Source organism: Lampetra fluviatilis, chromosome 46, assembly GCF_964198595.1.
Source record: "Lampetra fluviatilis chromosome 46, kcLamFluv1.1, whole genome shotgun sequence".
Taxonomy (NCBI): Eukaryota; Metazoa; Chordata; class Hyperoartia; order Petromyzontiformes; family Petromyzontidae; genus Lampetra; species Lampetra fluviatilis.
In genome coordinates, this window is record NC_136320.1 from 4,569,296 (window position 1) to 4,595,484 (window position 26,189).

The following is a 26,189-nucleotide window of genomic DNA, read 5'->3' on the forward strand; positions in this document are numbered from 1 at the left end:
CCTAGCTACAGAAACACCAGACGGACAGGAGTGCACCACCACACGAGAGTTTGGCACTTTGATAAAGCTGTGATCACTTACGATTTTTAGATGCTCATTTTCTGCGAGCAGCTTGTAGTTGGACATGACCTGGAAAATCACCGGACAGCAGTCGGGCACAATACTTAACATATGTATACCGGTAACAACGTCGATATTTACAACAACAACATACAGTTTTGATTTAAAGCTTTCGTGACCGCAGGGATTCATATTCTTGGTTCTTTCGGTAAAGTCACCAGAGCCGTGGCTGTGGTTTTCACACATGATGATTGATTGTGTTTCAATCGAAACGTCGTGAGAATTGTATTGTTTATATTTTATTGTTTCCCTTCTACGTGACTTTACCGAAAGAACCAAGAATATGAATAACAACATAAAGCTTTGCAGGGTTCGGGATGTTTTTAAGAAATATTTTGTTCCGGTGTTGAAAGGAACTGGTATCTCAAGGATATTTACCCGAGAAATGTTTCAAAGCAGATATTGGGTAGCAATAATTCACGAATTTATAATTCGGTCAATCGGGCTGCTTTGCCCATGCTCTAAAGAATAGCTATTACCGCACACGTTGGCGCATATTGGTTTCTGTTTAATGTCAGAATTCACATGAAATGTGAGTTTTTTTTTTATTTATGATTGTACAGCACTGCTAATGCATTTATAAACTGTATTTTCAAGGCAGTCACAGCAAAATAAACTATAAGCTTATACAGTATTTTATACGTGAAAATATAGGATGTGTATTCATACCTTTCAACCGCTTATCAGTGCCCTACCCTATTACAGACAAATTCAAACCTTATGGGTCACCGCGTGCCCTTATATATCTCAACGTTCATCTTACAAAGTCTCATCACAAAGGAGGTACACAAAGACAAGTAAAAAAAAAAATCGCCCGTATTGAAACGGTTGCTTCCTAATAACGAAAGCCACTGTCCTAATTGTGATATTAATTCATGCATTAGCATACAAACTCAGCCCGCTACACCACCAAATGCAGCGTGAATGTTGCGTGCAACAGTGCCTCCACGAGGCACGATGCAACGGCGAATCACAAGCGGAGTGCAGGGTCATACGTTGCTGGGCTAAATATGATACAATTGGTGGGATTTACAAAAGTGAATTATCAAGTGTTTGTACATGTGTACATATGCAGTGTCGACATACCGTGTACGTCAATATACCTCAGGTGTCAGCATACTGTGCATGTATATTGTTTTAATGTTGTACTGTAGCCAGTTTTTGTTACAAACAACCGAACCATATTGACCGAGAGCTGACCACGTGACTACGTGTGATGCTGCACGCAACCGTCTGGTGCAGCCGTCACACCAGCCGGCACAGTGACCGCGATGCCACGCATCGCGTCACACGTGGCCGCTGCTGCTCCGTAGGTGCACAGCATGTGCAAGACCTTTACCGGCAGTACGAGGCTCTCGGCTGCCCCATTTTCCTTGGGTGCTTCGTCACCGGAGCCACCCTTGGTCTTCCCTTTCTTCTTCTTCTTGTCCTTCTTCCTGTCTGCCGCCACCACCTCCTCCTCCTTGTCCTTCTTGTGTTTCTTGTCCTTCTTGTGTTTCGAGCTTTTCTGTAGGGACACGGTGCATCCTGAATGAGCTTTCCGGCTAATTTATCTTTGCGCGATTTATTTTTAGACTCCGTCCTCAATTCATCCCCGTCAGGTGGCGCTTAAGTTGGAGTCACAATCGGGAAATTTCAAATCCTGGGGGCGGGATGAAAAAACCTTATCTTCCTTTAAGAGTCATTAAAACCAGTACAGTAATACCTTGATTTACGTCTCCCCCTTTAATATCGTTTCGCAAATACGTCGTCGCTCTATTATTATGAATACCGCGACCGATGATTTGCGTCGCCTCAACCCACACACTCGCGTCACCGATGGCATCGTCCGTCCTTTCTTGTCATCCGTCACCTCCCAGCCTTCACCACCAACTACCTCACCCTTGTAAATCGCTCCGATTGACGTCATTGTTTTGATCTTCGTAGTTGCACCTTTTCGGGAACACACCCCCCCCCCACCCGACATGAACAGGGGTATTACTGTACTATTTATTGAGAGGTCAATGGAGAGACTGGCAATGTTATTGTCGTTAGAATTTGAGGTGAGTGGGGGTTGGTTGACCATCATTCGCCACGCTGGTCAGTATGGGGTTGGCAACGACAGGGAGGATGTGGGGAGCACAGAAGTTCAGTACAACAACGCACTGAGTTGTACTTTCCTCTGCTGGCGACTATGTAGCCCTGAAAGCCTGTAACAATCTGTGCATGGTGGTCACCCATCCAGACTACGGTGGCTCAACTCTTGCTAAATGATGAGACTGGTCATGTGGGCGTCATGGTGGCACAGCGGTAACACTTGTAGTGGTAACACTTTGTGCCTCACAGCAAAAAGGTGCCCAGGTTTGATTTTCGACTTGGGAGCTTTTCCGTATGACATTTTTATGGTCTCCCCATTTTCTGCATGGGTTGCCTCCGTGTTTTCTGGTTCTCCCACAGCTAAACAAAAACTCACGGAATGTAACTGGTATTGGTCAAATCAGCCCAAAGCTAAAAATAAGCACCTACAAATTACTTGATTGGGATTACACACAGCAACATCAACCCCGACTGCGAGAACTTGGCAGGACCAGCCTGAAAGTCGCTCGATACGGAGTGAGGTTGTCTTGAGTAAACAAGACATTTTTTTATAGATTATTTCATGATAAGCTAAACTGCTTTTGGTGTTTGTCCTTCCCCCACACCTCCGATTATCATGGTTGGCTACGTACATATATAAAGATCTATAAGCTTTTATATAGTGTACCTTATCAGGCTTGACTGTGTCCACCTCCTCTGTGCTCTGTTCGTCCGGACCAGCTGGTGACAACGCGCTTCCGATCGGCTCGTACTGTTGAAAGACACGGCGCCAGGTGGCCACTCAGTGAGGAGAGCGACACGCCGGTGAGCGGGTTGCCGAAAGAGCGCCAAATTAAGGCCGACAAAACGACGGCTGTTTTAACAAAAAGCAGGGGGGGGGGGGGGGGCGGTGTCCCCACAGACCTTGGATTTGGAGGGAGGTGGCGCGTCAGAAACCGACAGCCAGAAGTCTAGGTCATCGACCTGCAGAAGCAGAGCATAGGAGGGTGGAAGGAGGTTGTGAAAGCGAGCGAATGGAAGGGCGGTGAGATGGGGGGACAGGCCCCGTGAGCACAGTTGGGAGGGCAGCAGCATCACCAATAGACAGGGCCGTATTATTCAATAGGCACAGTGGGCACTGCTTCTAGGGCCTACGAAAACTGAAGGGCCGACGGAAACAATTTTGACCATGTTTTTTTTGTTACCAATGAAAATGAACAGAATCCCTTTTGAAAGCTGCGTCATCCGATATGACGACAATCATAGTAAAAAATTGTTGAAAACATTATCGCTTGTATTTTTAGGCTTACCTTGGTTTGTTTTTTTCAATTATTTCAAATCAAATCTGCTTTTCTGCAGCACACAGCACGCTCCCATCGAATGAGGGCACAGACTAAATAATGAACGTATCAGTAACGACATCTGTCCAGTGGCTGGATGAAGTAGGCACGAAACAAGCGAGCGACAGAGGCGGGAGTAACAAGGGGCAGCAGGACTACTGTAGAAATGCATCACGGAAGGCCTACGAAACACAAGTGCCTAGGGCCTACAAGGACCTTAACTCGGCCCTGCCAGTAGGTTGTGCCTCTCAAGCCGATGTTTAAAGAAACAACTTAAAAAACCAAGCGCCTTCATCTTTTAAATCAAGCACTTTCCGGAGCTGAAAAGGGAATTCAAAAAGCCAGAGATGTGTAAGGCTTGAATCAAATAATATATGTATGCAAAAGGGGAGCTTTAACAGAAAATCATAACAGGAATCGAAGCATTCAGCATGATCATGATGGCATCGGTTGTCCTGCGCATATTCTGCACGCAGCCTTGTGATAGGCACCAGCTCAAAATCAGCAGAGACTCGAGATTCCTGTTACGATTCCTTTAAGAGCTGGGCGATCAATTATTTAAGTGATAAAATCCTGTGCCGGTTATTGGTTCGGTTACACGACTTGGCAGGTAACATTGAAATAATTGGAAAAAAAGTTCCCTATCTTCCCACCTGTGCTGACATCGGCATTATTAGTGAGCTGGTGGATATCATAATGATATATACAAAAAAAGAGCAGAAATGGTGATGTAATCTGCACCTGCAAAGCATACCAGGATCCTTGTTTTGTTGTTGAAGACATTTTTGTCTCGTCCTATCAGCTTTTAATTTGGAGATGCATACCTGGGCTGTGCTAATGAGGTGAAGCGTGCTGTCATGAGTTTCATACAACACACAACATCGCATAGATAGCACACAACATCTTTGCATATGCAAAAACCATCAGCATTTCCTGAAGAAGTGCATTCTGGTCCTGTCGTCTTAGGTTAACCATCAGAATAATATTTGAGCAAATGTGACCGACCGACAGGCAACACTGATGTAGTGTTAAGATAACTGTGAAACGGCTCCATTCCTTTGTGGACTGATCAGTCACAAATGCTTAGTGCGGTAGGATGTCCCTCAAAGTTCATATCCTTGATGCTAATCTTGATAAATTCAAGGAGAACATGGGAGCGTACTCGGAGGAGCAAAGCGAGCGCTTCCACCAGGATATACTGGACTTTGAACGCCGCTACCAAGGACGGTGTAACGAGAACATGATGGGAGACTACATATGGGGGCTGATTCGTGAAAGTGATTTACAGTACAATTGTAAGTAGTATTTTTTTTATTACTTTAGTTTTAATACATATGAATTTTGATTCATATAGTTTTTTTCTGACTTTATGTGAACGAAAAGACACATTCGCCCATTTTCTCATTGAAAATCGTAAAATTTTGAAATATCACTGTCCTGGTCACAGAAGCAAAGTTTGTAGGGAATAATAGGCATTTTCTATACTTTTTAGGCATAAGCAATTACGAATGAACACTTACTACCCAGGAACACAAAGATTGTGTTAGTGTTATTATTTTAATGACAAAGTGATGATGACAATGATGACAGGGCAGGGGGTTGGTGGGGGGAGAGCATCACTGCAATGAGCACCAGAGATCCGAGTTATATTCACGGCCATGGATAAATTCAGTGGCAAATGACATCCGAACTGATGCCTGGGCATTGTCCTTCACCAAACCTGCACTGTGTAGTCAGATACGGTTAAACAAACCCGTCTTTTACTCGCATGGCATGGTCATAAAACCCCCATGACCGACGCGACGCGGGCAGACCTTCATCCACGAGTGGACTGAAAAACGACCGTGAATTATCATTCATTCACATCATCATTTATTATGACGATGATCACGGTGCTAATGATGATGTTCTCACGCTGGGCTCGCTGGGCTGTTGAGACTGGGGTGAGGCTGCCCCTGGCGTCTCCTCACCCTCACCGGCCACCACCACGGCCGCACCGCCCACAGCACCCTCCTCGCATCGCTTCTCTTTCTGCAAGTGACAGACCCACAATGCATAACACCACGCCAGATACAAAGATCCCCCGTGAAGCCTTAACAGACTGTTGGGGCAAGTGCTGTTAGCGAGCAACCTATGCAGGCCGGCACTGGTACATACATGAAGGGTGGGTGACCCGCACCACGCCCCACCGCCTTTGTCTCTCCTGTCGGGATGTTTACGCACCGCACCAGGTACTCATGAGGCCGAGTCGACCTCGGAGAGGCCCAGGACAAGTTTAGATAATCATCACTGAGTATTGGCCGTGAACGGCAATCGAACTCGGGTCGCCAGGTTCGTAGCGCAGCGTGCTACCCGCTACACTACCGCTCCCCACACCGTAAGCGCGCGACGCAGTGACCGTCTTTTAGCCACTTCGCAGCCCAGTGGGTTTAGGAGTTTCATGCTTTACGCGACCCACCAACCCCTTTGCCACCAGTGCTGTATTTCCCGGTGTGCTGCAACAACAACATCAATAATACTAATCGTGATGTGTCGGTACCTTATCTTTCTTGGCTTTCTTCTTGTTCTTCTCCTTCTCCCTCCCCTTCTCTTTGCGGGGCTTGTGAGTGGGTTTAGTGGGGGGCGTTCCCTGCTCATTCCTCTCTTGCTCCGCTCCTCCGGGAGGCGAGGAGGTTCCCTTCAGGCCGGGCGAGGGCTGCGGGGGTCGTGGGGTCACCGGTTTCTCTACCTGCAGGGGTCTTGATTCGCGCACACACACCACGTGGACAAACGCCCCTTACTTCAGACAGACGTACAGGCTCCCGGGGCCAGTGCTTTTGGCAACCCGCCTGTTAATAGGATGTAACCATTGCACATTATCGCACATCGGATTGCCATATATCCGCCCTGATCGAGTAACCGCCCACACCCAGTTCAATATTTGTACACGGTGAATCATTTTCTGAACACATTCACAAATCCGAACTTTCACATACAGAATATTTCACATACAGGGTCATGACCCCAATCTATGAAGCTGTGGAGGGGGTACATTATTAAATGCCTACTAAGGATGGGTGGTGATATAGCCAGCACCATTCTTGGTCTCTGTTAATGTGCCGTAGTAGGCTCTCACCGTCGCCGTCACTGCGCTAGTCGGGCAGCTGCGTAGTTGGACGCCGACGATGGGGTAGTGTGATAGGGTCGGCTATGTGTAGCTGCGTTACATAAATGTATCGCCCAGTGTGCTCTTAATAAATAAGAAGCCGTCTACACGACATGTACCAAATGCGACTGTCTGAAATTCAAACCGGGTTATGGGGACCGTGGCGTCCTGTGCAGAGTGCTCCCATGTTACTCCCACACACAGCAGCTTCCAACTGCTTGCTACTAAGTGGCGGCCATATCACCGTGCCGCTTGTGCCAGGCCCAATGGCAGGTCATGGGACAGACCCAGTTACAATCTATTACATTACTAGAATTAGATACAAAGATTCCCCTCCCCTCCCACCATATGGCCTTTAGAACATAGGGAAAAGAGCTGTTCGTGGGCAATTTACTAAGGTCGACATGATACACAATAGAAGTTGGTATGACCAGCAAGAAGCCTGACTGCCTTTGTCTCTCTCGTGCTGCTGTTTACACACTTCACCAGGTACTCATTTATGACCCAGAGTATGTTCACAGATGCTGCTGTTATCAATATCTGGAAATAGAAATCAGGCAATCAGGTTCATACTGCAGTGTGCAAATAGTGACATAATTGCAGCACTATCACTCCCAGGAACATGTGTAGTTTTTGAGGCTGTTGGGGCAAGTGCTGTTCGCGAGCACCGATGAAGGCCGGCACTGCACACGAGGGGGTGGGTGGCCAGCGCCACACCCGGCTGCCTTTGTCCCCCCAGTGGCGATGTCTACACACCACACCAGGTACTCACTTGAGGCTGAGTCGACCTAGGAAAGGCCCATAACAGGTTCAAATACTCATCACTGGTGTTGACCGTAAGCGGGATGGAACTCGGGTCGCTGGGTTAGTAACGGATTGCACTAACCGCTACACAACCGCTCCCCACCAGGAACACACACACACGTGCATATGTACAAGCACAGCTGCACACTTGCATCTGTATTTATGATACAGCACAGTTTTAACCAATGTGGCTCCTGAAACAAATTACACAATTGGGGTTTCAATGACCCCATACAAGCAAGAACCGCCAACTCATCTCCACAACACTCACTTGTCCAGATCAATGTCCAGGGCTCTGTAGGGGTCGTTGGGGTCATATTTCTTGTCATCATCATCACTCGGCAGTGCGTCCTGATGCAAACGGCACAACACCAACAACACAAAAGTTGCAACACGCATCACGGCACATCGCGTATTCTAACACAGCAAGGTCAACTTTCTTTAATGTCTTTACAAACCCCTCATCGGTGTCACGTCATAAGAAGAATCATTTCAGGACTCTCGCACACCAGTGCGAATATTCGTCTCTTGACACGACATCGACAGCACAATCGCGATACAACCGAGGAAAACAAGACGCAGCAAAATAAGCCTAAACAGTTTTCCATTGAAACCTTTTTACAAGGAATCAGGTGTGCATTAACCACAATACTTGTGGTCAAAATGCAAAAAAAACCACTGATAATATATGCATTGTCCTTGAAACTGATTGGTCCACACCAGAAAGCCGTCTATGATGCGGACCTATCAGTTTCAAGGACAATTCATATATTATCAGAGTTTTTTTTTGACCACAAGTATTGTGGTTAATGCACATATTGTTCCCAGAAAAAAGGGGAAAAACCCTATTATTATATTTTGGTACTGGCAAAGGAGGTCTAATGAAGTTTTCCATTCGTTACCGACCCTGACCCCCTTTATCCTGCGCATGTGCCAGACGCAACATCCCCTTTTTGGACTACGACTGTGTCTGCGCTGCCTTCCTGCCAGGTTCTACTCAGAACGTACAACCGTCGCATGTACACTCTCTCCTTTTTACAAATTTAAATAGCAAAAATAGACGTTCATTGAAGGGGTTTACGCAACTTGCACGAAACCCGCGACAAGATTTCCTAAAGCACGCGAGTGAGAGTGCGGCACTCCGAGATGCAATCGCTGCGCGTTCAACAGACAGACCAAATGACAAAGTCTATAACCCCCTTATCACAGCGATATTATGTAATAGTAAATAAGTACATTTGGTATTCGTGCCTTTTCTTATATCACAATGCTATTGCCATGACACTGGCGCCACAGGCCTCCTGTTTTTCTATAGAACTGCTTTTTGTTTTGTTTGTATTGTGCGAAAGACGTTCAATGTGCATACCTACATAGAATTCAACCTATCCCAGCTCACCTGTTAACGGACCCGTCCTAATGTAAAAAGAAACCCAGATCACTCATCAATCCTTGACTTCCTCATGTCAAACGGTGCAGAAAAGTTCGTAAAAGTTGACGTCCTGGGAAATCATCTTTGCGACCACTCAATGATACGTGGCATTCAACATAGGGACACCGCTTACATCTCCACACAAGATTACATTTAAATGCTCTTTGAAATAATTTGACCATGAGGCCTTCATCCACGACACCATCCCCCCTGTGCAACAGGGTGCTTAATTTTTTTAACACTTCAGAGATTTTTCTAAAATACTACAAGAAATGTGCCTCTGGGCTCTGGAGACCACCTCGAGAAGATTCCAGGCACGTGGTGACAATGATGGCGAACAAGTGGAGACTGACTTTTTAAAGCTATTAACATGACATTTGTTATCATGTTACAGTGTATTATCCGTTTTTTTCCATTAAAAACGAATCCCATTCCAGTTAAAAAAAAAAAATTAAGCACCCTGTATATTCCATAGTCAACGCACACGACCGTGGCAATCAGGGGGCACAGCCTGCCGGGCTAGGACCTCGAACCTCTGGCACAAGCGGCGAACGCGCTACCGCTGGTGCCACGCGACCTCCGCGTGTCGCGGCTCGTGCACCTCGGGCATCTCCTCCGTGACGATGTCGACCGTGTGCGCCGGCGCGATGTCCTCCTCGCTCTCCGTGTGCGCCGACCCCTTCCTCCGCCGTCGGCTGCGCTTGCCCTGCTCCCCTCCTCCTCCGCCGCCACTGCCAGCCTCCTCCTTCATCTTCTTCTTTTTTTTCTTCTCGCGCTCTTCGCGCTGCTTCTTTCGGCGCTCCTCCTCCATGCGCAGGTACTGGTCTGAGAGCGGGATACCTGCGCGCACGCGCGCGCCGATTGTTACTCGATATCCACGGCCTCTGGCCGTGATTTGAATTTCCGAATAAGAGTCGGACGCTCTAACCCTGTGGCCTATTTTGTACATCTAGAGCTACAACTCTCGATCATTTAAATAATTGATTACTCTATATATTTCCTGAGATTAAATACATATTTGAATACCTTTTTGTATCGAATTTATTTGATTAAAAAAATATCCACACACCAGGCCTTGGGAAACGGAGCTCGTGTCACACTGGGTGTGATAGGATTCACCAACAATGATTCAAGCAAGCCTGACCCTGCTGATGAGACGCTGTATGTCGAATCTGGTCCAAAGTTTGCATGTACTGATTTGAACCAACGCTGCTGAAATTACGCTCACTCTCAGATGGCCTTATGGTTAACATGAAGTGTGTAAAAAACATTTACTTTTTTAGGTGGAGGTGAGATATTGGCTACTTATTAATTTTGTTTTCATGTGAGAGGTATCCAGAGTACCCAGGGAAAACCTACACACGCAAAAGTCCATACAAATAGGCCCACAGCCCTGCTGACAAAGCTGTCACCTATTGATCGCATTAAAGCCCTGCAGACTTTTAAGTCTGGCATACTGCAAGTGATACACACGAATGCTGCATCGACAGACAACACAGAAGCATACCTGGCACCTTGAGTGGCACAGTGAGATCTATCTGCACCACTGGGATGTGGTCTACCCCAGGCAATGGTTCCTGCTGTAGACAAACACATACCATTCAGCCTCAGAGGCGAAGTGTTATTCACGGCCAAGTATTATTATTATTCGCAAGCACCTATTAAGACCGGTATTGAACACATGTGCAAGGGCGGGAGAGATTCAAAGCCTTGACGAGGCATCGTGGCACTCACGCTGGCCACGATGATATCGCGATCTTGGTAGAGGCGTCACCAAACCCACATACGTCTTTATATATTACATACAATCTATTTATTTAAGGGTGAGTCGACATAAGAGAGGTTATCACATTATGCTTCGATAACAGAAATAAATTGTCATGCAGTAAAGCATTACCATATCATGACACCCAGTATGTCAATGCATTTTTTTTCAAGTTTTTTTATCATTGCTATTTTCATTTCAATGTTTTCATTGCAAAATTTACAAAGCAATCTTTCTTTTTTCATTTTCCATTTCAGTGAAGAGTCATAGTCATTCAAATGAGAGTAACGGTCTTTTACTTTTCAAGCTGGCTTCTGAGGCATAGCATGGACAAAACAATGCTCTTGATTAAATGGCAACCCTTTTAATAATCGTAATTGGCAATACCTTTCTTCGAGATGGGGAGCTCTTGATGTAGTAGGGATTGCTTTCCTGATCCTTTCTTCTCTGCTCTCTCATCTGCAGACACAAGAGCACCATGAATCCCAGCACTTATTCTGCCAAGCGATTTTTCATCTTTTTATGAATGTTGACTTTAAGAGGCAAAACGCGATTGCTTTTAAGTCGCCTCTTTATTTACTAGATTTTTTTATTCAATTTTAAAGACTAAGAGAATGTTGTCACCGTGTTGAGAAACATTATACATCGTTCTAAATTATTTAAAGGTAGGATAGGGATGAGCAACTTGTAAGTTTGTAATAGAATGTCACAGTAAAGCGGAGTGTATGCATACTCTTTGGTTTTTTCGGTGAAGTCACGAAGGTAAAAAAATTAAATAAATGAAAAACAAATTAAAAAAAATTTCATTTTAAAATTTTTTTTTACCTATGTGACTTTATCAAAAAAACCAAAGAGTATGAATCCTTGCAGTCACGAAAACTTCAAATCTAGGAGTGTACGCAATCGGGAAGAGGAGGATGCAGTGGTTGGGGCCTGCCTCGGGGATGGATGGAATAAGCGAGGTTCCCGAGGCTGGCAACGGAGTTGCACCACGAGGTCGGTGAGACCAGGAGGAAGCCCCAAAGGGCAGAAGTAGTCGATGAGCCCAAATCAGATATTCTCCTTTCGCTACCAACCAGAGGTGACAACTTTAATGGTTCTAATATATTTTTGTGGCTAATAATAGTAAATGTTGTGACAGCCATTTGAAATGTGGGTTATGTAGTAATTCACCCTTATTAGCCAAAAAATAAATGGGTACTACTTTAGAAGGGACAATTCCTGCTCTGGCCCATGGACTAAAGGTGATAATGAGAACGGGATTGCAACGCGAGGTGGCATCAGTGGCATTGGCCGTAAGTAACAACCCCTTGATCTTGACGTGTTTAACGTGCCATTACGTCGATGTGAGGCTATTTGTTTGTATTGTCTTGGTAAAGCCGTGCCAGGCCCCTGAAGCTGTATCCTCCCCTTGACCACGCCGAGTACCTTGGCAACCTCCTCAGGCTTGAGGTCGGCCTGCCGGGGCTTGCAGGGATCTGCGTCCTCCTTGACGAACATGGAGGTGTTGCCGCCCTGTTCCTCGTCGGATGAGCTCTCCGGCTCGGGCTCGTTGATCCAGGCCTCCAGGTCCAACCTGAACGGTCACAAAAACCACCCCACCGCCCACCCATCACGAACTGAGATCCCTTCCGTGGATTAGAAACGTGCGTTCAGAGTATTTGGCTGCTATAATTGTACACGCGATAAGCCACTTTCGTCGAGCTATCATTTGTGAGCCAGCTCGCTTCTGAAGAAGAGCTTTATAGCTCAGCGGGCCTTACCTGGTAAAAATAACAAGTTTAGCTTAGTTAAAATTAGTGCTAAGTGTTATCTGAACCGGTGCCGAGCCTCCCCTAGGTCAACTTAGCCTGACACGAGTATCCGGTGCTGTACGTAAACATCAGCATCGAGGAGACAAAGGTGGCCCCCCCCAGCTTCACACTGCTCCATACCACCCGTCGCGTGTTGTGTCGGACTTAGCAGTAGATGCTCTCAAATATCACCTGCCCCCATCAATCTGTTGCGGACACACGTGTGCGTGCAGCATGTGTATGCGGTGCCCCAGAAGTGCCCTCACCCGTCTGGGACGGGCACCTTCCTCTGAGCCTTGGGTGCAACGGGGTTGAGCTCCCCGCTGAAGAGGGCACTGAGCTCCTCCGTCACATCGACGTCCCTGCCCTGCAGCTTCTGCACGTAGCGCACGAGCTGCAGCGCACACGACGCCTGCGGGGGGGCACGGTGACGGTGGTAGGGAAGTGACAGTGACGGTGGTAGGGAGGTGACAGTGATGGTGGTAGGGATGAAAGTGACGGTGGTAGGGAAGTGACGGTGGTAGGGAAGTGACGGTGATGGTGGTAGAGAGGTGACGGTGGTAGGGATGAAAGTGACATGGGAAGAAGGTAACTGAGAAGTGGCCAGTCACTCTTCACGTAGCAGGAACGAATGCTGCCTAACGTTGGGTAAGGGTGGCCTAGGGAATTGACCCCGGAAGTAGTTTAACCGAGAGTTTTCCCTGGCACATTAGTGATCAAGTTCACAAAGGACGATTCTTCGCCTAATGGCATGTGACAGAGCACAGCTGGGATGTTAAAGTAAATAGATACAATGTCTCTCGTTGCTGCTCAGTTAATTTAACCAGTTCTTAACCATGGTACAGACATCATAAGTAAAAAAATCCTGGAATACACTGAAATAAAGCATCATAAATCTCACCAATTTCCAAGCGTTCAAAGAAAATAATTAATCAGAACCATTTCAAAAAATATCAAATGAACATTGGGCAACACTCATCTCCATTGGTGGTAATTTAATAGGCCAATGATGGAAAACGCAAATTCCTGCAGCAGGGGCTAATCGTACTGAGAAAAACACCGTTGACTTCCCAAAGAGCGGTGCTCATTTAGATTTCTAATAAGAAGTGACGACGGTGCGACTGAAGCCACCGACAAAATTTGCTGCTGGCAACCACCTGTAGCAGTACTCTGCTACAATGCCAAAAAGTCAGCTATAAGAGCAAGTCCTTTATCTATATACAAACAACACTCGGTCTCACAACTCTTCTGCAGTAGAACCCCATAACGGGATATTTGATCAATTCGTTGAGAACGAGTGCCTCTTTGTGGAAGGCTGTGTGCACAGTTGCTCTATAGAGACAATGACCCACTATTTCAATGCAGAATTTCCACCAATGCCATAGTAACACCAATACAGAGGAGTGCTGTTCCCATTTTTGGTTGTGCAGTGAGACTCCGACTCTTACCTGTTAATACTAATTTCTTTAGAACTTGGAAAACTAATTTCCTTAGAACTGATTTTTGTGTTGTCCTTCCTCCGCACCTCTGATTAGCACAGTTGGCTGCATGAGGTGCGATAGAAGTGCAATATACACACAATACCATACGTACTTCCTTCGCACGATACTGACCCAACCATGCTAATCGGTGGTGGAGGAAACAGTGTCTGCTTCATCCTCTTCGGCGCTTAGCGCGTAGCCAAACCCTTACCACCCCCCCCCCCCCCGTCCGCAGACCCGTGCTCACCCGCTCCTGCACCTCCAGGTCACCGCTCTGCACGAACTGCGGCAGCCGCTCAAGCAGAAGCGCCGTCACCTCCTCGATGACGCCACCCGTGGTGCCGCCCTCTTCCGCGTCTCCGCCGGCAACCTCGGCGGCAGCGCCGCCAGCGCTTCCCCCTGCTCCTCCTCCACCAGAGGCGGAGGCCGAGCCGGCGCTGGTCAGCATGCTGGCGTAAAGCTTCATGCTGTTGTGCACGTACATGGCCTGGATGTGGCCGGGCAGGCTGCACACGCGGGGACGCAGCATGGCCTCCAGGGTGACGCGCGGTTCCTCCAGGTGCCTGCAAAACGTGGTGCACGCACGCACGCGTACGTAACACATGCGCGTCACAGGCAAACACAACAAACAGTGCATATAATAATAACAATAACAAAAGATTCCCCACCCCGTACGTATAGCCTTGTGGTACGTTCTGATCAAGAACACATTAAGACCGTCAGGATGGGCAAGCGGAAGATGTGGCTAGAAATTCCGCTCTGTTGCATTTGTCTCCCCAGTGCTGAAGATGACAAATCGCACCAGGTGCTCATTTAACGCTGAGAAACCCAGGGGAAGCCCAGGACAGGTTCAGCTACCATATGCCACTTGTTTACAATGCACAACACACACCTACATTGCACATTCTTACAGATGCACAAAATACACAACTAACACACAAACAGGAATGGGTGTAATCACAACAAAAACAAGACAAAGATCCCCCATACAGCTGTAACCGATTGTTGGGACAAGCGCTGTTAGTGAGTATCTATGAAGGCCGGCAGGGCACACGAAGGGGTGGATGGCCAGCACCACGCCCTGCCGCCTTTGTCTTCCTAGTGGTAATGATTACACACCGCAGCAGGTACTCATTTGAGGCTGAATCGACCTCGGGGAGGACCAGGATCGGTTCAGATAATCGTCACTGGCGTTGGCCGTGAACGGAAATCGAACCCGGATCGGCAGGTTCATAGCGCAGCGCGCTAACCGCTACACTACCGCTCCCCACTAATCACCACTCACACGCTTGCACAATACATATTCACTCAAACCCGCATCAACCTGGGACACTGCCAATTAAAGTGGCAAGTGGTAAAGACACAATGCTGGTACAGTAGAAGCTGGAAATAAGGATGCTTAGAGCAATAAACTCTTTATTTCACCAGGTAAGGCCCACTGAACTATATAGCTATTTTTCAGAAGCAACCTGGCCAAAACTAATAGCGCAACGAAGCGGTTTATCATATGGAACTTATAGCAGCCAAATGCTTCTGAATGTGGACGAAAAAACCGGAGGACCCGGACAATCCACCCGACACAGGGAGAGAGACACGCAAACTCCAAATATACAGCAGGCGTCAAGGGTCGGGATCGAACCCACGACCTCCTGCAAGCCAGGCGAGGCAGATAACATCTCACCACTGCAGCATCTCTTTGACCTGCTCCGAGGGGGTGCTTATATTCAGCTTCTACAATAACTGCGATCGCAGAGGGCGGGGGGGACGAGGAAAACCTCATCACCCCTGCGACGCGTATGTAAATGGTGCGTCGCACGTACTGGCAGAACTCTCCGCAGATCCATGCGGCTGCGTACAGGACCTCGCAGATGCCGTTGCGCTGCCCGTTGCTGGCGGGCACGTGCACGTTGTCGAGCAGCAGCGCCATCTGGCGCACCCCGAAGGCGCGGATGGCGCGCACGCGGATCGCCACGTCCAGCACCTGCTCGGCGATGAGGTGGCCGTGGCGGGTGCCCTCCAGGCGAGTCAGCTCCACCAGGATGCTCACGTACCTTGGGGGCACGGGGGGGGCACAGGGGGCCACGGGTGATAACGGCGGCGGTCATACAACCGGAGGGGGGCTAAAAAATTACCAGCGAGGTTCAACTCACGAGTTTAAGTTTAAACCTCTATTAAGAGTGAATTCAGTCCATCATCCATCTGGAGTTACTAAAACCAGCTCCATATCGTGGTTAGTCGACAACCGCCATCCTATGGATAGATTAACTCCTGCGATGGAAATGTGGAATCGTCACCATCGGCTCGGGAGGGACTGACAAGGGATGATTGACCGCCTTATTACAAGGAGCTAGATCCGAAAACAAATCGGCCAAAATATTGTTTGTTTGAAAAATAATAAGAGGTTTTACCCTTTCTAGCAATAAAACAGGTGTTAAGATGTTCAAACACCAATCAATGTGTGCATTAACCACACGCACTTGTGGTGAACATGCAAACAAATGCTCCGATAATTATATACTTATAAACGCATTGTCTTTGAAATAAATTGGGCTACACCAGAGACCGCCTTCTTTCCTTGCGAAAGGTATCCTTCAAAGGCATCTATTTCCAAAAGGTAACTATCGGGTGTTTGAACATCTTAACACCCGTTTCATTTCCAGAAAGGATAAAACCTATTCAGATTTTTCATACTTTTGTAGAGGAGTAGTGGGTGACGTCACGTCACGCTCGCCCTCTGAGAGAGTGGCGTCGCAGAACGTGACGTCAGGCGGACCTTGGGGGACGGTGATGTCATGTCCCCCGGGTGGGGGGGGTATTTAAAGGGGGACCCAGGATGTAACCGGGGTTCGTCGGGGGTAGGAGTGGGGACTCGGGGTAGGCTACTCTGCTCGGGGCAGGGAGTAGAGCCGAGTTAGCCAGGGTTGTAGGGATCACAATTCCCTGTCCCATGGGGAGTTATAGGCTAGGGTGGTTTTGGTTCGGCGTAAGCCCTTAATAAACTTGGCGTGAGCCCCTAATGGAACCTGCCTCGGAGTCCCATGATATCAGGTTTGTACATAACCGGATGACCAAGCAAGGCAGGCAAAGTGAGGATCTATGGAGAGCGCTGTCCTCACTGACCACTCAAAGTTGGTGACGTGCTGGTAGTTGGACTGACTGCAGATGTCGATGATCTTGGTGAGCAGCTCGTCGCGGTAGGTCGTGCCCTCCGCCTTATCCATGTGGACCATCAGCCTCTTCACGATCTCCATCAGGTTCTTCTTGGACACCTGCACGCGAGATGTGTAAAAAATTAACCCGTAAAAACAAAGTTTTTCACTATAAATCCTTTAAATGCGTGGTGGCGAGTCCTCTCGTCCTCTGGCTTGAGATGGCTGCCACCTATGGGTCAGATGATTGCCTGCCACCATTAAGCAATTGGTAATTAAATATAAAAAAAAATGTCCTATAAAGTGTAAAGTTATGGAAAAAAATTTCCACGAAAATAAATTGTCACGCACAACGAGTCTGTGTGCAAAATGTCAGCTCGATTGGATCACGGGAAGTGGGTTAAAAAACGACCGAAAGATTTGCACGGTCGTAAGCGCGCAAGCAAGCAAGTGAACTTAATATAAAGGATTTTAAAAAAAAAATCGGGGAGGCTCACCGCAGGCCCCCGTCTCTACCGGGTAGCAAACGTCATCGTCATCGTTTATTTTGAACTGCGCCTCCCACGCACGACGCCTGTCTCGTGGTGCCAGCACACAGCAGACTCGTCCCTTTTTGTTCACATTTGAGTTTATCGTGCACAGTATGAAAAACAGTACCCCTTGAATTTATCGGTTGTCATGACGACTGTGCTAGGTTAGGTTTAATTTGGGGCCGCGTGGGAGTGGTTGAAGGCCTCACACACCGGTGGGTGGAGAGACCCCCCCCCCCAGCGTTATCGGGCTTATAAAAATTACGCCTTTTGGCGTTCTCTGGTCTAACACTGGTGAGACAAGGCCATAAAAGAAGGCTGTGTCTGGTGCCGCCCCATCGGTTTCAAAGACAATGCATACACTACTATCAGAGCATGTCTGTTTGAATGTTTGCCACAAGTACATGTGGTTAATGCAGACTTGATGCCTTGCAAAGGTTTATAATTGGTGTTTGAACATCTTTACACCTCCTGTTATATTGCCAAAAGGTAAAATCTATTCATATTTTTCATCAAGAAATTAACCACTTGCACTCTCTACCATGCCAACCCACTGTGTTGTAGCCGCCTGACGCTCTGCTCAAGGTTGCGAAAGTCAAACCTCCACCTCCTGCAATAAGCAAAGGATGGCTGCTGCCAGCCACCTGGTCGTCTTTCACAAGCCTCCTCCACACAAGAGGCTGAGTCTAATACTAGTGGTGGCAACTACAGACAAGTCCACTCAGCCATGGCATCTGCTGTTACCACATCTATCCACCTCTTCTCAAGTCCCCATGTAATCCCTTCTCAGCTATGTGAGCAAACCCCGTATATTGAAGTAGTAACTAATTGGCACGTTGTTTACCTGACAAACCTTACTGGCTGTGTCGGGTGGAGGGTTACGACACATTTATACTTACGCAATAAAACCCAAAAACCTTTATGATGAATAATATCGGTCGCGAAAGCCTACGTGTTAAACGGATGTTGAACTTTTTTTTGCACCGTACGTAACCAACCGAAGCTGGGAATGCGACAGACACACGGACGCAGACGAGCAGATGCACGGATGGTGTTGTGGGTCGGGAGGCGCACCATGCCGTAGAGCAGGTCGAGCGATCGCAACCGGATCGACTCATCCTTATCATCGAGGCACTGCAGAATGAGGTCCTTGTGGGACTGCACGGACTTGGGGTGAGTGCGCAGGATCTTGGACATGGCTAGCAGCCCCAGGTACTTCACTGGAAGGAACGTGAACATGGCACATGGAGTCAAGTGACAACGTGGGGTTAGATGGAAACTCAGCACCCAGAATTGCACGGATAAACGTCAAGAGTTACAAAGCAACACAACACACAGTATACAAATGTAAGAGAACCCGAGTGTTACATTGACAATACATAGTACACTGGGTTACATGGCAATCGCATACAAGATTACTTGGCAATATTGCCCAGAGTTACACGTGACAACACAACACGTACAGTTATACAGAAACACAAATAGCAGCACTGCATTCAAACAGGAGTGCTTTCAAACAATGATCAGTTCTACAGAACTGAAAACAAGCGTTGTAAATTACAGGATGTTACATTGAACAGCTAAAAATGATAAGACGCAATTTTATAGAGCTGAACAAAATATGATACAGAAACAAAACTACACAGGTCACACCCCCGCTGATGAGCCTCAAGAGAAGTCGTCTTTCTTTTGTTTGGCCTATGAAGAACAATTATTAGAAACTCACTGAGCCAAACAATTACTTTGTTTGAGTTGGTAAAATCAGAAGTCCAAAACTCACTAATGTTTTATCTTGCTTAAATACTATTTATATACTATACTATTTAGATTATACCGTTTCAAAAAGCCGCAATAGCTCGTTGGTAAATATTAAATGCACTTTCCATAATAAAGGACAGGACTTACCGACTTGATTAAATTAACAATCGTATTGCAATGGCCACAAAGAAACCTAAGCACCACCTCTACAACATAAAGGCGATAGCTTTACAGAGCAGTGCTGCACTCTGTACGAGAAGCCCAACAATCTGCATGCTGCTGCACCACACAAACCACAGAAGGGGGCATAATCCCCTGGGCGGGAGGCACTCACGGTTCTGATCCGAGTCTTCGATGAGAATGCGCAGCTTCTGGACGCAGAGCTGTGGGGTTCACGCGCGTGCAGGAATCGCACGAGTAAGGAGGGGGCCGTACGTGGGCCGCGTGTGCGGTACGCGATGGTCAGTCAAGACGCCATCGAGGCATTGCGAAATCCACAACAGAGTGGGCCAAACAAACAGAACCTAAAGATGTGTGCGCTGATACAAACATGCTCGGTGTTGATTGAGGCAGAGAGCATAGACATGGATGTATAGAAATACAGAACAATGGATTTTTCTGCACTGTCTCGGTCACGCACTACGTAGCACCACAGCATACTAACAACCTGTTGTCCGAGCACGTTCCAGGCTCAAAGCCTGCATAGCTTTCGCTGTCTGACGAGATCAGGTGCATTGTGTGATGTGGTCATGGGCGATTGTAGACCCCGTGACACCAATACCTGTATGCTTGCACTGTGGTCAGGCATCCCAGATGACAGCGAGATGAGAACTGTCAATGGAAGGGAGGAGCCAGTGTCAGATAAAAAAACACTGTCAATGAAAGGTGGCTGGTACAGAGGGCTGGTTCTTACATAGCATGTGGATATATATGTAACAATTTAGGTTCACTGTTTGACTCAAATATTGTATCTTTTTTGTTTTGGTAATAAGACTCATTTGTACCATCTGCTTTGATTGTACTGTCTCATTCAGTTTGGCTGAAGGGATATCATTGTATAAATTACATATAAATTATCATTAATCATCATCATAATCATAGTATTATACTTGCAAGATTAAAGTGATGTATTGTGAGCATAATAACATGAATTGATGAATAATTACTTGAATATTAAACTCAAGTACTCAGTCAAGCTCGAAGCTAAATTTAAACATTTTCTCAAATATGAGAGTATCATCCAATTATCCATCTACAAAGGCCAGATTAATTAGCACGCTGAGAGCTGTGTGACACAGAAAATAAATAACTTACATATGACAGAGATGACAAATAATAATTTACAAGAACCATACAATGCAACTCGTATTGGCCAAACATCCCAATCCTAAAAAAATGTCATGCAAATTACTCAATTGGGGTTACATGTGGCAACATTTGCCTGTCTTGTGCAAACTTGGCAGAACGTTCCTGACAAAGTAAGTGTTTTCATAAGCGCTCTCAGAGAGATACGATAGCAAAAAAGGACAGATATATTCAGAGGAAAGCTGTAAGCGAGTGGATTGTTTAGGAGAGATTATTTATAAGAGATGTAGAATCGAGTTACAGGATAAATGTATTTGGAAGAGCACAGGAGGAGATTGCAGACATATTTTGCGAGGAGATACGAGACCGGAAATGAGAAACACAAAAGATAGATTTATTTAACACCGTGCTATAAGAGATGACAAAGATGTACTTAGAAGAGTGCTCGAAAAGATATGAGAAAGATTAAACAACAAATGAGAAGAGATGTACAGTAAAGCGATAACGCATGTGGCCTCCTTAAAGCTGCGGGTCAGCTGTTTTAACAATACTTTTAAATGGTACCATGGGACAGATAAGATGGGCCTCATAGGCCGAATACGTCCCATGGGCTGCAGTTTGGACAGCCCTGGCTATCGCGGTGTGAGGCTCTGCTCATTCCTTTCCAGAAAGAAGTTTCTTCCCTTTGTGATGTACAGAACAAATGTGATATAAATCAAGCCTGAAGGTCATTGGCATCTCGTCTGACTGCTATAAAGAAGTGACGCGAGCATATTCTCTTACCAGCAATGACAGTGTTGACGCACTCGTACAGCAGGGACATTGCGGATGTGCTGCATGTCCACACAAAGAAAAAAAATCGTTTTTAGCCTTACGTACTTTCAGAGGATGAATATTCATTGTTTCATCTCCACGTTACCCACGTGCCTCAATCTTCAGCCTGCGTACGCATCTCGCGCGGACTGTGCTTTACCCTATATTGCATATTATTTATTGTGACGCGATTTTTCCCATAATGCGGTGTTCTTCAGGAACAGAACTACTGCGCTACAGGAGAACAGACTTGTACAGTCTGTGCCATTAACAGTATGCCTGGTCAATGGTGCATTTACCCAAATGTCTTATTCCCCCCCTCCGTGAATGTATCCTTTAATTCGTAACTTCCACCTTTGCTTTCAAACTAACATCCCTCCTTTTCCCAATAACCTCAAAATGCCTGTCTTTTCCCTGCAGGGCCTGGAGAAACAATGGCACCTAAAAGACGCTTTGCGAATCCAAACCGCAGCATGTTTGCCACGAACCTGTGGATGAGGTTCGTCAACGGCTCGATGAGTTTCTTGCCCAGACGGGGTTCGAGTGGCGTGAGCGCTCCAAACTACAGCGGAGAGCACGCGCACACACACACACGCCACAACATTCTCTTTTCATGTCGACACATACCCAAGGCTCCATCTCAGCAGCCGTACGGGGCAAGTCTTTGAAGCGGCGTTCAGAAGAAAAGCATCAAAATCTTGGCTAGGCGTGATGAGTGCGCTCTGTTCCTCCTGTGATGCCATTGTATTGATGTTGAATAAATGTATGATAGTGGCATCTGCATTTTGTTTTGTTTAAACGTTATATTTTTGTATGATGATAATGATGGATGATAAACAAATACGTGAATGATAATTATATAATGCTTATAATCATGATGCTTATAATAAGGTTAACTGAATGACACATTTATGATGGTGATTATGAAAAATGCATGATTAAAGATTGATGATGATAAGATGCCAAAGGTCAAAGGTGTCACATCCGCGGGCCCCTCAAGTCTCCTCACCAGCTTGATGATCTTGATGAGGACCCAGTTGTTTGTGGAGGACGTCATGAGCTTGAAGAAGAGAGGTGCCAGCGATAGGTAGTTCTTTGGGTTTCTCCGTGCCAGCTCGCAGATCACATTTACAGCTGCCGATTGCACGCCTGCAAAGGCAAAGATCCCCCGTATAGCCTTAACACTGTTGGGGAAAGTGCTTTTAGCAACTTCAGGGAAAGATGCAACCCAATAAACAAACAGGCCTGATTCTGTTTAACACGGAGGCTTTCGCGACCAATATTACTCGTAATAAGGGTTTTTGTGTTAGATCGCGTAGTTATAAATGTGTCGTAACCCTCCACCAACTGACATAGCCAGGAAGTTTTGCCACGTAAACAAAACGCACCAGTTAGTCACTACCTCAGCCCACCAGTGTGTTGGAGAGTAAATCCACAACATTTACAATTCATAAATGCAATTTATAATTTGTAAATGTTGTGTAAATACTTAGGAGGCAGTTCTGTGATGTTATATTCGGGGCTGTACTCTGTTACCGATGAAAGCTTCAAAAATATATGACTTCACTTTCTGATAATGCCAAATAGCACAAACATTGAAATTAAATATAGGAAACAGAGATCATGGTTTGATCAGTGCCACTGTCTCACTGCTTAAATAACAATTGGGCAGCACTGATCTCTACTGGCAGCTGACATTACGATGTTAGGGGCCATACCTGGGTCTGGATCCTCTAGCTTCTCCTTGAGGCGTGGGAATGCAGGGCGCAGCGACTCGGGGTACTTTAGGAACACCTTGTACATGATGAGCACAGCCTTTTTGCGTACGTATGGGCGTGTTGAGGACATCTGGCATGCACGCATACACACATCAAACATTCACAAGCACACATTAGGGTCCACACATTCACAAGCATGACAATGAAGTCCACACATGCACAGTCAACAAAGATCAAATATTCCCCAGTATAGCTTTAACAGACTGTTGAGACAAGTGCTGTTAGTGAGCACCTATGAAGGCCGGCACGGCACACGACGGGGTGGTTGACCAGCACCACACCCGGCCGCCTTTGTCACCCCAGTGGCAAAGTTTACACACCAGGTACTCATTTGAGGTTGAGTAGACCTAGGGGAGGCCCAGGACCAGTTCAGATAATCATCACTGGTGTTGGCCGTGAGCAGGAATCGAACTCTGGTTCATAATACGGCGCGCTAACCGCTACATTACCGCTCCCCCACTCACAGACACATGCTAATTCACACACACCCGTAAATCACTTAAAGCCCATGTGTTCTGTTTTGTAATGTCTGTAAATAAAAAAAATTCCACATGATGATAACATGTTTGACGGTGAGTGCATATAACAGTGAGTGTTGGTAATAAACTCATTTGGTACCGGGTTAAGACCACACTACGGTTGAACAGTTGAATGAACAAGCCTCCTTCAAATTCAAGAGCGCCGCTCAACTCCATCGGCGAATGCAAGTCAACAGTGGAAAGTTCACATTTCGTTGGTACGGAACCAGTCTCTAAAAGTGGTAATCAATTTATTGAGCCGAAACAAAATGTTGGCCGAGTCAGTCCTCGGCTGGAATTTAACGGACATTTTTCCAATTGTTTTGTGTCCACAACAAGCCTCGGTGAGCCTCAAGAGGTAGTTTCCAGGCTGGTCCTGCAAAGGGGTGTTTGGTTAATTTCGACGAAAAGTGAGTTGGGGTAGGCAAGTTTAACACGTACAAACGAGCCAAGATAGTACTTAGGTTTTTTCGGTAAAGTCACGTAGGTAAAAATAAATAATAAAAATTATAAAATTATCAAAATGATAATAGAAATACAATATTTCTATTATCATTTTTATTATTTTATTTTCATCTACGTGACTTTACAGAAAAAACCTAAGAGTATGAATCCTTGCAGTCACGAAAGCTTCAAATCTAGAGCCAAGATAGATTCGTGAACCGGCTTTCTCTACTTCCAGCTGTGTAAACCACACTGATCCCTTGAGTTAAAGTTTATTTTTGCTTAACCAGGTGACTACTCAAGACCAGGATAGCCTCATTTGCCAGCGGTGTAGGGCACAAAAATGTAAAGTTCTGGATTAAGGGTGTGTGAACAAATGCCGCTAGTTTTGTGCTATAATCATAAGAGCCACCCTGTCTTCATCATTATTAGCCAAGATCAATACACTGTTGGATTAGGGCACCCCTCCACCCCCACCCCAAGCTGTTGCAATCTTATCTTATGAGGATTAACATAGCGCCTTGATCCAAGGCGCTTAATCTATCGCGATCCTGTGTCACCTCACAGTACGGGTGACAATCGTGACTTTAAAAACTTGACGCAAGCTGAGACCGGCACCCAAACGCTGATACTTACCAAGGTCATGAGGTCATTGGCGAGGTCACGGGCCAGGTCGGGCGTGATGAAGCAGGACACACCGGTGAGGGCCACGCCCGCGTCGTACTGATTCTGGCTGTTCAGGTCCTGCCGATGAATCAACGAGTCCAATTAAAAATCACCGTCGCAGTCGCTACAGAGCTGTACGGTGGAGTGTTAAGAGTACAAAATAGAGCCAGGATGTGCGTGACATTGTGTCTATCGTGCCTTTATACAACATGAGATAAATACATTAACTCAAGATCGTTATAGTCACCGCTAGAAAGATACATTTACTCGGGAGCACTGGTCATCGCTTGCATACTCTCTAGTACAGCACTGCAGTGAAGTAACAATCGTGCTCACGACCATGATTTTAAATGTTTGTTTGCACTAACCAAGGCTTCAAACTAACAGCCCAAGACACACGGAATAGTTAATTATGTGCAAGGTACTTTTATATATATGGTAATATCCTCCTTGAACACGCCAAGCTCCAAGGGGTCCAACTTTTTGATCCTCACATGAGATCAGCTTCTACCTTGGAAATTGCCCCAAGTGACTTCACAATTAAACAAGTTTGCCGTCGGCGGTTAGCGCGTCAAGTGTGATTATCGGTTCATCCGTGGTAAGTGTTGCGTGTGTGTGTGTCTAAATGTGGCGAGTGTGGCGAGCGTCCCAAGCACAGCAGCTTCATAGCGATCATTCCTCACCTTGCGGATCATGTTGGTGGTGAGCATGAGCACGTCGGTGCCCTCATGGAATGACTGAGATGCAGCCAAATATCCCACCCTCTATGGAGATGAGCACAGAGAACAGCGGACAGAGAAGCACATGCTTTTGAGATATGCTGCAAAAAATGTCAATGTTTATTGGTACCATTTTATGATTGAGAGATACAAAATAAAAAGACAATAATTGCATCTTGTACAGCGCACAGTAGTCACTCACTCTTGAATAGAGGGAACGACTCTTGAATAGAGGGAACAACTCAAGGAGGCACGAGGAACCACAGACAAATAGGAAGGAAACCACGCGGTGAGCTGGCGACTCGTTTCTATACTTGGTGCAAAAAGTGAGACTGGTCAAAGTACGTTAACATCAAGGCAACTTTGGGGTGAAAGAACTCACGGCCGACACCCAGAAGACTTGCCGGTCACTTTCATATCCCTGGGTTTACTCCCTTCACCCGCCTGACTTCATGAACACCCACACCCCCTCTCCTGCTACCCCCATAAGTCATATCATTCTCAGATGTGCACAGAGGAAACTTAACCTACTAAGTAAGCCATGTTGCTGGAACGGTCGACAAAAATCCATCTATTG

The 26,189-nt window shown here is 46.4% G+C and overlaps 1 protein-coding gene across 3 annotated transcripts in view; it reads right to left on the reverse strand.

Annotated features, from left to right (window-relative positions):
- The window catches only part of LOC144947687 (AP-3 complex subunit delta-1-like), a 49,756-nt gene that overhangs the window by 14,618 nt on the left and 8,949 nt on the right, over positions 1-26,189 (reverse strand). Inside the window, exons 4-27 of one of the 3 annotated variants that reach the window (XM_078876964.1) lie at positions 25,577-25,657; positions 24,864-24,971; positions 23,206-23,335; positions 22,497-22,636; positions 21,976-22,049; positions 21,458-21,507; positions 20,151-20,200; positions 19,704-19,752; positions 18,686-18,831; positions 17,053-17,201; positions 15,753-15,983; positions 14,180-14,495; positions 12,718-12,863; positions 12,087-12,234; positions 11,046-11,117; positions 10,401-10,473; positions 9,495-9,718; positions 7,736-7,815; positions 6,055-6,253; positions 5,430-5,546; positions 3,100-3,159; positions 2,864-2,947; positions 1,460-1,627; positions 82-129 (exon numbers count right to left, since the gene is read on the reverse strand). In XM_078876964.1, coding sequence (XP_078733090.1) covers positions 82-129; positions 1,460-1,627; positions 2,864-2,947; positions 3,100-3,159; positions 5,430-5,546; positions 6,055-6,253; positions 7,736-7,815; positions 9,495-9,718; positions 10,401-10,473; positions 11,046-11,117; positions 12,087-12,234; positions 12,718-12,863; positions 14,180-14,495; positions 15,753-15,983; positions 17,053-17,201; positions 18,686-18,831; positions 19,704-19,752; positions 20,151-20,200; positions 21,458-21,507; positions 21,976-22,049; positions 22,497-22,636; positions 23,206-23,335; positions 24,864-24,971; positions 25,577-25,657 — 2,943 coding nt within the window. Of the gene's footprint in view, positions 1-81; positions 130-1,459; positions 1,628-2,863; positions 2,948-3,099; positions 3,160-5,429; positions 5,547-6,054; positions 6,254-7,735; positions 7,816-9,494; positions 9,734-10,400; positions 10,474-11,045; positions 11,118-12,086; positions 12,235-12,717; positions 12,864-14,179; positions 14,496-15,752; positions 15,984-17,052; positions 17,202-18,685; positions 18,832-19,703; positions 19,753-20,150; positions 20,201-21,457; positions 21,508-21,975; positions 22,050-22,496; positions 22,637-23,205; positions 23,336-24,863; positions 24,972-25,576; positions 25,658-26,189 lie in introns of all 3 variants that reach the window. The other 2 variants (XM_078876963.1, XM_078876965.1) reach the window with 2 other exon arrangements.